At 34.9% G+C, this 12,602-nt stretch overlaps 1 protein-coding gene across 1 annotated transcript; it reads left to right on the top strand.

The window, feature by feature from the left end:
* Nucleotides 1-755: 755 nt before the first annotated feature.
* Nucleotides 756-8,215, top strand: LOC110934203 (pathogen-associated molecular patterns-induced protein A70). The gene is made up of 2 exons (XM_035988813.1): nucleotides 756-1,718; nucleotides 8,035-8,215. The coding sequence occupies exon 1, from the start codon at nucleotides 809-811 to the stop codon at nucleotides 1,691-1,693; it is 885 nt and encodes a 294-aa protein (XP_035844706.1). The 5' UTR covers nucleotides 756-808; the 3' UTR covers nucleotides 1,694-1,718; nucleotides 8,035-8,215.
* The last annotated feature ends 4,387 nt before the right edge of the window (nucleotides 8,216-12,602 follow it).

Genomic DNA, 12,602 nt, shown 5'->3' with positions numbered 1-12,602 from the left:
AAAATTACTAGTCAATAGCTAATGTTGTGAATTTCCCATGACAGATACAAATAGCCTAAAAATGTATTTAAAAAACCCTAACATATAACCCAAAAAATACAATAAATTCAAATTGTAAACTATCTTTAATATATAATGAAGGTGTATTGTATAATTTTGCTTAACGTACGCTATGAAAATATAACATGCGTGATTAAGTTTTTTACCTCATGCGTGATTTCTGATTTTGTACATGCGTGCGTGATTATGGTTTTTAATGTGCGTGACAGAGGCGTCTCTGAGAATTCATGTACCTTGTTCGAGTTCGAAAAAATGTGCCCTTTCCGTAAAGTTTTATTATTATTATTTAATTTTAAAATCAAATGGGTATTGGGCTCACTAAAGCTAACGCCAATGGGCTAACTTCCAAACCATAAAAATTGTTTTGTAAATGGGCATATCTTGGAGTTGGAGTTGGTATAAGTATACTATTTAAAAAAAAATTAACATATATATCGGATTTTATATAAAAAACACATGCCCCTCGAATCACGGGCCCTGTGCGGTGGTCCTCCCCGCCCACCCTCATCACCGCCTATGATGCGTGATTAGGGTTTTTGAGTTTTATAATATACGTAATTTCATCTAGTACACATCGTACGTTAAGGAATATTGTACGTTAACCAATCCCTACTATATATAAAGCTTATTTTGAATAAAAATAATAGAGCTATTTTGTAAGGATGTAATGGTAGGTATATATATAAACGGTTCCCATGTTCTACATACATCATCGATCTCATTACATTACTATTCCAAACAAACACAGATGGTTTCCATGGCGATTGCTTCCATGTGGGCTTCCATGGCTGCCTGGTTTACACCCACTGTTCTTTTCTGTGCTGCAAATCTCATCATCGCCACCATCTTCATAGCTTCAAACAACAACACCACCAACAACAACCATTATTCTCACGAACATCATACTCCACCCACTCGAATCTCTAGAGTTTCTTCCTTCCTCGATCGAGCCAGATCCTTCAAGCTCCCATCCTACTCCGTAGCAGAATCTCAATACCTGTATCCGTCTCAATCTGAATCTGAATCCAAAACGGCGACGTACAGTTCAACCAGTCGACTCGCTCAGTCAATCCATGCTAATCCAGTTCCACCAGAGATAACTCACGCCCACGAGTTATACCCATCGGAACCGGAAACACAAGCTCTGAGTCAACCCACCCACTATCCTTCTTTCTTTGAACGAGTTAAATCCATAAAACTCACCTCCGACTCACCTGGTCAACTCGGCCGATCTCCTTCGTTCCTAGACCGAGTCAGATCGTTCAAACTCTCTTTCCAACCACCGGAGACTGTGGATACGGATACGGATCCGGGTCATAACCCGGAGCAGCATCACGTGATCCGAAGCAAGTCCGAGAAGACAACGGTTAAGAAGAAGAAGAAGAAGTTATCTGGGGAGATGAAGAAGTCACGCAGCGAGATGAGAATGGCGGCCAACGACGAAGAAGACGACGGTGAGGATGTTGACTTGCGGCGGCCGGCGACGGCGAGGGTGAGGGGGAGTAATGATGTGGATGAAGAAGTGGATGCAAAAGCTGATGATTTCATTAGCAGGTTTAAGCAGCAGCTGAAGTTACAACGGCTTGAGTCGATGGTGAGGTACAACCAGAGGCTGCAGAACCGAAGTAGTTAAGAAGAATATAGTGTGATGTTCGGTGGTTAAACTCGCCGGAGAAGGTGGTGGGAGTGTTGGTGTTTGTCGTTTAGTGTATCTACTGTCATATTCACGTGTTTTTACTAGGACTAGTGGCCTCCCTACTCTTCGGTCTTTCCATAAAAGTTAAAGGTGGTTATGTATATTTTTTTAAATACTTTATGTAAGATTAAATACTTATATTATATTATATTATATTATAATAATAATAATAGATCAAAATATAAGTATACTTATAATATAATTATAATATAATGTATTAGTCGGTAATTGTTGATCGACTGATTTATTCTTATTAACTAATAAGGTTTTTCGTTGCGTGTATTTAAGGAGATAATTAGAGAGAATTTTAGTTTAGACTCTAACAATAACATCGCATAACCTTGACCTCGTCTCTCTTTCTTCATATTACGAATTCTTTAACTCTAAAGAACTTGGAACTACCATCAATCATATTCATCCTAAATAGGTACTGGATCAAGCTGACATTCATGTCTACATCGATGTTTGCATCAATCACTGGATTATCTGCTGCTCTGGATGCTGTAACAGGTATTATTTATATGTTTTCATTCATTACATATTAACAGAACTGATCAACGTGTGGTATCAGAGCATATGTTGCTTACGTAAGTTCTGTTAGTTTTCCTTATGTTTGGAATTAAACTGGAAAACTAAAATATTGAGGAAAACCAAATTATGAACTTACTGTTCACGCTTTCTGTAGAAATCTAGAAAAGAATTGATGTTTTAATCGGGTTAATTTTTATGAGAAATCTGAATTATTGTCTATACTTGAAATCCACACATAAGTATTAGTATAAGGTTTCGATTCCAAGTGAAAGTTCATAAGATTCTTCAATGCTGCTCTTCGTGTTCATTATAAAACTCGAAGAATCATTAAGATTTAGGATGAATCGATTAAATAGATTATGTTTTCCTAGTCTTTGATTATATGGAATAATGTGAAGATGTGAAACAAGGTCATAAGAGTACTCCTAACTTTCTAAAATTTAGAGAGTATTTATTGTGCGTGATTTTTCTCGTATATAAAGAATGAATAAACAATATTCATTTTATAATCCACCAAGACTTATTCAACCCATTAATGTTTTTCATAAACAAGATATTGTTCACGTGTGTGCGAGTTCGATTGTGAGTTAGTGTTTGCCTTTAAGGAACACAATACACAATGGGTGTCACTCCTTGTAAACCATTTCAAGTTTTATCATCCCTCTTATATGGGACAAGTGACAAAGCTTAATCCACTTTCCTCATCTTTAAACTTTAAGCTTCTGTATTTCATTCATCTTATCTCAATTTTAAACATAGTTTGGTTCGTTATGTTGCTCTCACAACGTAGAACACAAACCCATGAATAATTATTTATACAATACATATAAAAATATAATTATGGGTGTTCAAAACATTTAGCGAAAAACACATTCTCACTAAAATTTCCAACAAAACTTATTCTATTTTGGGTAAGATAGTCAATATGAAGTCATGTCAGAATTCTAAAGTACATAAGATACTCTTCGTAATACATAAATTTAATTTAATTGCAATTATATATGAACTAAACTTACTTTAAAAAAGTAATCTGATTCATACTTCACTAATTAACTCCTTATTTTACACAACATCAATTTTCTGAATTATTGACAACTTTATGTTCATGTCATAGACACTTTTATTCTTTTTAATGTCTAAGAATACAATTGGCCAACTGCAAACATTGTGACATGTAAAAGAAAAGGTTACTATCTTTCATGTTACTATTTATATAGATGAACTTGTTGATTGTAAATGTGAACATTTATTTAAAAAAAACAAAATTGTTATTTTCTTCTCTTCTTTGTCTATCTTTTAAGTAAGGAATTAGATATCTCAAGTTGTAAACCTAAATTACACAAGTCAGGGTGATGTATAACGGATGACAATGGTTAGGCTGGAGGGTGTGGTATAAAGCCTCTAGGGACTTTATCACGCCACGTCAGATTTACCTAGGCGTCACGTCATATGCAGTGGCGGATCTTGTTCGTTGAACGTGACAGGGCCGAAAGACACTTGCACTAAAAAAGCCCGGGCAAGCCCAGGCCAAACATAGTATATATAAAAAATTTCGAATGAAATTCGGAAAATTAGCACTACTGCCGAAAAACTTGCCCGGGTCGTGGCCCTGCCACACCTCTATTAAGAACCGCCCCTAGTCATATGGGTGGCTTTAAAGCCTCTCCCTTTAACTTGCATGCAATGGTTTAAAACCCCCTTCTTCCGTGCCCCTTCCCACACCCTCCTACTTTCCTCCACGTCACTTTTCTGACACCGCTGATGTGTCATACATGTGTCGAATAACGCCCAAGATTCAAGTCGTTCCACACTGTGTGGTCTAAGAAACAACAAAATTGAATAGTAAATAATAAGTTACAAGCAAAATTTGACAATTATATAGAAAGTTGGAGATCTGATGCACGAATTTGATGTTTGTGTGAATTTTGACTAATTGTGCAAGAAACCGGTGACTTTGGTAGGTTTATATTTGCAGGATAGCAGTGGAGATTACATGCAAATATTGGAGATTGCAATGAAAGCAACAACCATGGACGTTTGTGAGGAAGAACTAAACAAAGGAAGCTAAGAAACATGACCGAAATATAATATATGCCACCCCATACTACAATGTTAGCGGACATGAATACTTACCGAACGAGAATTTATGTTCATGTTCATTCATTAAGGAAATAGTTGTGTTCGTGTTCATTTGCTAATTAATTCTAGGTAACGAACTCAAACCAACGTTCATGAACAAAAACTAATGTTCACGAACACAAATGGAAACAAACGAACAAAAACAAACATTCATGAACAAAATATATAATAACCCGATACTTATTAAATTTTTTAATTGTTGGAATTTTGAAGTATTTAAATAAAATATAATAATGAACTATCGAACATAAACGGACACATTACCGAACGTTCACCAACATAAACGAATGAACACAACCTCTATTCATGTTTGTTCATTTAACTAAACGAACGAAATATCTTGTTCGGGTTTGTTCGTTTATTAAACGAACGAACACAAACGAACTTCCCACTAAATGATTCATGAACTATTCGCTGAACGTTTAGTTCAAGTGCAGCTCTACGTACCATAGTATTGCTTCCCTAAATCAATTTTCTTCAACTCCATCATGAGTAATTGAGTATGCATGGCTAATCACCCGTGATCCACAACTATGTGTAGGGTTTGTGTTATTATATTCATTTTGAGTTTTAACTCGTATTAGACATGAATAGACTTGTTTTGTTGAATCGTTTGTTGATTTAAGTTCATGTGTTTGATATGTTGTGTATGTGGTTGTTCAAAGACATATTAACTAATATCAGTTCATGTGTTCTAACTATAGTATAATGTGAATAAGAAGATAAACTCTTATATATGAGGTATTTTGGTGCCAAATTTGAGCCTTCAATAATGCGTTAAGTTAAGAATTTTCTTTCTAAAAATGCATTATATTACGTGAAATTGTGAGCGTTTACTTTCTCAAATTGCTAACAAACCTTATTTCTAATAACAGTTTTGTATCTAAAAAAACTGATTTTATTTTAATTTAATACAACTAATATGTTTATTTATAATTGAGTAAACTTTCATTTTGCTCCCCGTGGTTTGGTCACTTTAACAGTTTTGCCCCAAACCTTTAAAAATAACCATTTTACTCCTTGATCTATTTAACTTATCTCCATTTCACTCCCCGCCCCTAACTCTGTCTAAAATGTTTGTTAAAGATAAGTTTATTATGGTAATTCTATAAATATGTATTTAAATTGATTTTATAAAAGTCTAAAATATTTGTTAAAGATAAGTTTATTATGGTAATTCTATAAATATGTATTTAAATTGATTTTTTAAAATCCATTATTAATTCCTTAAAACCATTTTTTATTGATATTCAAGAGAGGAAACTTTAACTCTTACGACAGACGCCCAAAGGGTTCAGACCCTCGAAGGGTTGAAGGGCGAAACCCTTCAGGCAGAGATAAAGGCATGAGTTTCACTCCCCTCACCAAAACCCCTCAAGAAATCCTGGCAACAGAAGAAGTCAAGCAAAACTTTAGACCTCCCCGGCCTCTCCCCAAGAGTCGAAAAAATGAGAACTCCACTCAGTTCTGTGAGTTCCATGAAGAAAAGGGACATCACACCAATGATTGCTTCCAACTGAAAAAGAGGATTGAAGAGGCTGTTAAGTCAGGAGAGCTCGCTCATTTGGTAAAAGGGGTTCGAGATAAAATGGCTGAAGGCAAAGGGAAGGAAGTAAACATGGTGTATTCTGATGAAAAGGTTCCTTACAAGAAGCGACGGTTGGAAGATTGGGAGCTTCAGTGTGTCTGCTCCCCCCCCCCAACAAGGAAGGACCCACTTCCTGGTCCCCTTGTGGTTGAAGCCACCGTGGGCACCTTACAAACATGCAAAGCATACATAGACACGGGAGCAGCCACTGAAATCATGTTTGAGAAATTTTTCAACCAACTAAGCGATGCGGAGCGTTCAAGGCTCCAACCCTCCGGGACCTCCATAAAAGGTATCGCCGATATAACCCTGAAGCCTTTGGGGCAAATAACCCTTGATGTCTGTTTTAAGGAGGGATCAAAGGAAAGGACCCGATCACTAACCTTCGTGGTTATCAACATCCCTTCCAACTATGACGTAATCATAGGGAGGCCCGGACAATGTGCATTCTACATGGCAGTGTCTGTTGGCCATGGCACTGTCAAATTTCCCACTGAAAGAGGAATTGCAACCCTTCAACCCTCTCAGGAAGCTTATCTAATCGAAGGGGAAAGTTCGAATGGTGAGAAAGACAAGCAAGGGTTAGTCATCAACCCTAAATACCCTGAGCAACGAATAAGGGTCAACCCCAACCTTTCCCAAGAGACTCTTTCATACCTTGAAAAGCTGCTGAAGCATCACAGTGATGTGTTGGCCTGGTCTCCTGAAGATATGACTGGGATCCCCCGAAACATTGCTGAACACGAGTTAAGGATACCATCCAATGTCAAGCCGGTGGTTCAAAAGAAAAGAAGCCTGGCACCCGAGAGAAGCCTGGCAGCTTGCCAAGAGGTTGAAAAGCTTGTATCAGCTGGCATTCTCCGAGAGGTCAAGTACCAATCATGGATTGCAAATCCTGTTATGGTCAGAAAACCCGACAACTCTTGGAGAATGTGTATAGATTTTAAAGATCTTAACAAGGCTTGTCCCAAGGATTGCTACCCGCTCCCAGAAATTGATCTCAAGGTTGATTCTCTCACAGGGTATCCGTTTAAATGTTTTCTCGATGCATACAAAGGTTATCACCAAATCCTCATGAAGAAGGAGGATGAAGAAAAGACAGCTTTCCACACAGACAAGGGCATTTTTTGTTACCAAAAGATGCCTTTTGGCCTCAAGAATGCGGGTGCAACCTACCAACGACTCGTCGATAAGGCCTTTGAAAACCAAATTGGTAGAAACATGGAGGCATATGTCGATGACCTGGTGATCAAAAGCAAAACGGAATACCAAATGCTTGACGATATCCAAGAAACCTTCAAAAACCTTAGAAAGATCAACATGAAGCTTAACCCGGAAAAATGCTCGTTTGGATTTGATGAAGGAAAATTCCTGGGTCACATCGTTGGAAAGCAAAGTATCAAAGCCAACCCTAACAAGGTAAAAGCTGTCCTTGAAGCTAAACCACCGAGAACCAAGAAGGAGGTTGAAAGCTTGAACGGTAAGCTTGCAGCCTTGAAGCGTTTTACCTCAAAACTGGCCGAAAGGTCTCTACCATTCTACAAAACGCTCAAGAACTGCTCAGATAAAAAAGATTTCAGATGGACCAATGAAGCTGAAGAAGCTTTCAATCAAATGAAGCAGCACTTAGCTTCCCTACCTGATATCGCAGCACCAGAAACTGGGGAGCTCATATCGGTGTACCTTTCAGTTGCCGACGAAGCCATCAGTGCAGTTCTCACTATTGAAAGAGACAAGGCTCAGGTACCCGTTTATTTTTTCAGCAAAACTCTAAAACTAGCTGAAACCAAATATCCTCCCCTTGAAAAACTCGCTCTAGCCCTGGTCCAAACAGCCAGAAGGCTTAGAAGATACTTCCAAGCACATCCTATACAAGTGGTCACTGACCAACCTGTCAAGAATGTGCTTGAAAAAACTGAGAACTCAGGAAGGTTGGCAAAATGGGCAGTGGAACTAGGTGAACATAACATCACCTACGTCCCACGAAAAGCCATCAAAGAATATAGTGTGATGTTCGGTGGTTAAACTCGCCGGAGAAGGTGGTGGGAGTGTTGGTGTTTGTCGTTTAGTGTATCTACTGTCATATTCACGTGTTTTTACTAGGACTAGTGGCCTCCCTACTCTTCGGTCTTTCCATAAAAGTTAAAGGTGGTTATGTATATTTTTTTAAATACTTTATGTAAGATTAAATACTTATATTATATTATATTATAATAATACTAATAGATCAAAATATAAGTATACTTATAATATAATTATAATATAATGTATTAGTCGGTAATTGTTGATCGACTGATTTATTCTTATTAACTAATAAGGTTTTTCGTTGCGTGTATTTAAGGAGATAATTAGAGAGAATTTTAGTTTAGACTCTAACAATAACATCGCATAACCTTGACCTCGTCTCTCTTTCTTCATATTACGAATTCTTTAACTCTAAAGAACTTGGAACTACCATCAATCATATTCATCCTAAATAGGTACTGGATCAAGCTGACATTCATGTCTACATCGATGTTTGCATCAATCACTGGATTATCTGCTGCTCTGGATGCTGTAACAGGTATTATTTATATGTTTTCATTCATTACATATTAACAGAACTGATCAACGTGTGGTATCAGAGCATATGTTGCTTACGTAAGTTCTGTTAGTTTTCCTTATGTTTGGAATTAAACTGGAAAACTAAAATATTGAGGAAAACCAAATTATGAACTTACTGTTCACGCTTTCTGTAGAAATCTAGAAAAGAATTGATGTTTTAATCGGGTTAATTTTTATGAGAAATCTGAATTATTGTCTATACTTGAAATCCACACATAAGTATTAGTATAAGGTTTCGATTCCAAGTGAAAGTTCATAAGATTCTTCAATGCTGCTCTTCGTGTTCATTATAAAACTCGAAGAATCATTAAGATTTAGGATGAATCGATTAAATAGATTATGTTTTCCTAGTCTTTGATTATATGGAATAATGTGAAGATGTGAAACAAGGTCATAAGAGTACTCCTAACTTTCTAAAATTTAGAGAGTATTTATTGTGCGTGATTTTTCTCGTATATAAAGAATGAATAAACAATATTCATTTTATAATCCACCAAGACTTATTCAACCCATTAATGTTTTTCATAAACAAGATATTGTTCACGTGTGTGCGAGTTCGATTGTGAGTTAGTGTTTGCCTTTAAGGAACACAATACACAATGGGTGTCACTCCTTGTAAACCATTTCAAGTTTTATCATCCCTCTTATATGGGACAAGTGACAAAGCTTAATCCACTTTCCTCATCTTTAAACTTTAAGCTTCTGTATTTCATTCATCTTATCTCAATTTTAAACATAGTTTGGTTCGTTATGTTGCTCTCACAACGTAGAACACAAACCCATGAATAATTATTTATACAATACATATAAAAATATAATTATGGGTGTTCAAAACATTTAGCGAAAAACACATTCTCACTAAAATTTCCAACAAAACTTATTCTATTTTGGGTAAGATAGTCAATATGAAGTCATGTCAGAATTCTAAAGTACATAAGATACTCTTCGTAATACATAAATTTAATTTAATTGCAATTATATATGAACTAAACTTACTTTAAAAAAGTAATCTGATTCATACTTCACTAATTAACTCCTTATTTTACACAACATCAATTTTCTGAATTATTGACAACTTTATGTTCATGTCATAGACACTTTTATTCTTTTTAATGTCTAAGAATACAATTGGCCAACTGCAAACATTGTGACATGTAAAAGAAAAGGTTACTATCTTTCATGTTACTATTTATATAGATGAACTTGTTGATTGTAAATGTGAACATTTATTTAAAAAAAACAAAATTGTTATTTTCTTCTCTTCTTTGTCTATCTTTTAAGTAAGGAATTAGATATCTCAAGTTGTAAACCTAAATTACACAAGTCAGGGTGATGTATAACGGATGACAATGGTTAGGCTGGAGGGTGTGGTATAAAGCCTCTAGGGACTTTATCACGCCACGTCAGATTTACCTAGGCGTCACGTCATATGCAGTGGCGGATCTTGTTCGTTGAACGTGACAGGGCCGAAAGACACTTGCACTAAAAAAGCCCGGGCAAGCCCAGGCCAAACATAGTATATATAAAAAATTTCGAATGAAATTCGGAAAATTAGCACTACTGCCGAAAAACTTGCCCGGGTCGTGGCCCTGCCACACCTCTATTAAGAACCGCCCCTAGTCATATGGGTGGCTTTAAAGCCTCTCCCTTTAACTTGCATGCAATGGTTTAAAACCCCCTTCTTCCGTGCCCCTTCCCACACCCTCCTACTTTCCTCCACGTCACTTTTCTGACACCGCTGATGTGTCATACATGTGTCGAATAACGCCCAAGATTCAAGTCGTTCCACACTGTGTGGTCTAAGAAACAACAAAATTGAATAGTAAATAATAAGTTACAAGCAAAATTTGACAATTATATAGAAAGTTGGAGATCTGATGCACGAATTTGATGTTTGTGTGAATTTTGACTAATTGTGCAAGAAACCGGTGACTTTGGTAGGTTTATATTTGCAGGATAGCAGTGGAGATTACATGCAAATATTGGAGATTGCAATGAAAGCAACAACCATGGACGTTTGTGAGGAAGAACTAAACAAAGGAAGCTAAGAAACATGACCGAAATATAATATATGCCACCCCATACTACAATGTTAGCGGACATGAATACTTACCGAACGAGAATTTATGTTCATGTTCATTCATTAAGGAAATAGTTGTGTTCGTGTTCATTTGCTAATTAATTCTAGGTAACGAACTCAAACCAACGTTCATGAACAAAAACTAATGTTCACGAACACAAATGGAAACAAACGAACAAAAACAAACATTCATGAACAAAATATATAATAACCCGATACTTATTAAATTTTTTAATTGTTGGAATTTTGAAGTATTTAAATAAAATATAATAATGAACTATCGAACATAAACGGACACATTACCGAACGTTCACCAACATAAACGAATGAACACAACCTCTATTCATGTTTGTTCATTTAACTAAACGAACGAAATATCTTGTTCGGGTTTGTTCGTTTATTAAACGAACGAACACAAACGAACTTCCCACTAAATGATTCATGAACTATTCGCTGAACGTTTAGTTCAAGTGCAGCTCTACGTACCATAGTATTGCTTCCCTAAATCAATTTTCTTCAACTCCATCATGAGTAATTGAGTATGCATGGCTAATCACCCGTGATCCACAACTATGTGTAGGGTTTGTGTTATTATATTCATTTTGAGTTTTAACTCGTATTAGACATGAATAGACTTGTTTTGTTGAATCGTTTGTTGATTTAAGTTCATGTGTTTGATATGTTGTGTATGTGGTTGTTCAAAGACATATTAACTAATATCAGTTCATGTGTTCTAACTATAGTATAATGTGAATAAGAAGATAAACTCTTATATATGAGGTATTTTGGTGCCAAATTTGAGCCTTCAATAATGCGTTAAGTTAAGAATTTTCTTTTTAAAAATGCATTATATTACGTGAAATTGTGAGCGTTTACTTTCTCAAATTGGTAACAAACCTTATTTCTAATAACAGTTTTGTATCTAAAAAAACTGATTTTATTTTAATTTAATACAACTAATATGTTTATTTATAATTGAGTAAACTTTCGTTTTGCTCCCTGTGGTTTGGTCACTTTAACGGTTTTGTCTCAAACCTTTAAAAATAACCATTTTACTCCTTGATTTATTTAACTTATCTCCATTTCACTCCCCGCCCCTAACTATGTCTAAATTGTTTGTTAAAGATAAGTTTATTATGGTAATTCTATAAATATGTATTTAAATTGATTTTATAAAAGTCTAAAATGTTTGTTAAAGATAAGTTTATTATGGTAATTCTATAAATATGTATTTAAATTGATTTTTTAAAATCCATTATTAATTCCTTAAAACCATTTTTTATTGATATTCAATATAAATAAAATATATAAATATATATAATTAGGTTAATACTATTTTAAATATTGTACGGGTTGAATAAATCTGATTTTATATAGCAAATAATAAAAGAATGTTATATCTTCAAAAACCCTGTGTATTACACGGGTTTATCTATTGTTAAAAAAATCTTTCTAAATCAAAATGGATTTTTTTATTATTTTTTTAAATTAGGTTAATACTATTTTAAATATTTGGTTTGATTAATACGTTGTTTAATATAATTTCTCATAGTAAACAATAATAACATTAACATTAAATAATATGCATATTTATCCACTATTAAGTGAAACAATGCTTTTTAGTTTAGATAAGACTTTACGATTTGAAGTTAAGTTTATGCCAATAATTTAGGGTTGATAAATTTATATTAATTTAATTGATATTTAATAATTTAAATTTAATAATAATTATCTACAATTAAGAATGGTCTAGAATAATGACAAGTGTCCCAAAATTAGTTTCTTTGAATAATGACAAGTGTCCCAAAATTAGTTTCTTTTATTATATAGTTTAGATATTTAAAAGAAAATGAATATGTATTTTCTCTTAAAGGATAACTTAAAATTAGAGTAAATTACAAGTT

Source organism: Helianthus annuus, chromosome 4 (assembly GCF_002127325.2).
Source record: "Helianthus annuus cultivar XRQ/B chromosome 4, HanXRQr2.0-SUNRISE, whole genome shotgun sequence".
Taxonomy (NCBI): Eukaryota; Viridiplantae; Streptophyta; class Magnoliopsida; order Asterales; family Asteraceae; genus Helianthus; species Helianthus annuus.
The sequence above is the reverse complement of the archived record's forward strand: the minus strand, read 5'-3'. Positions and strand labels throughout refer to the sequence as shown.

What these genes read in the sequence shown, in the direction of transcription:
- LOC110934203 (XM_035988813.1), top strand. Translation starts at nt 809, where the DNA reads ATGGTTTCCATGGCGATTGCTTCCATGTGGGCTTCCATGGCTGCCTGG.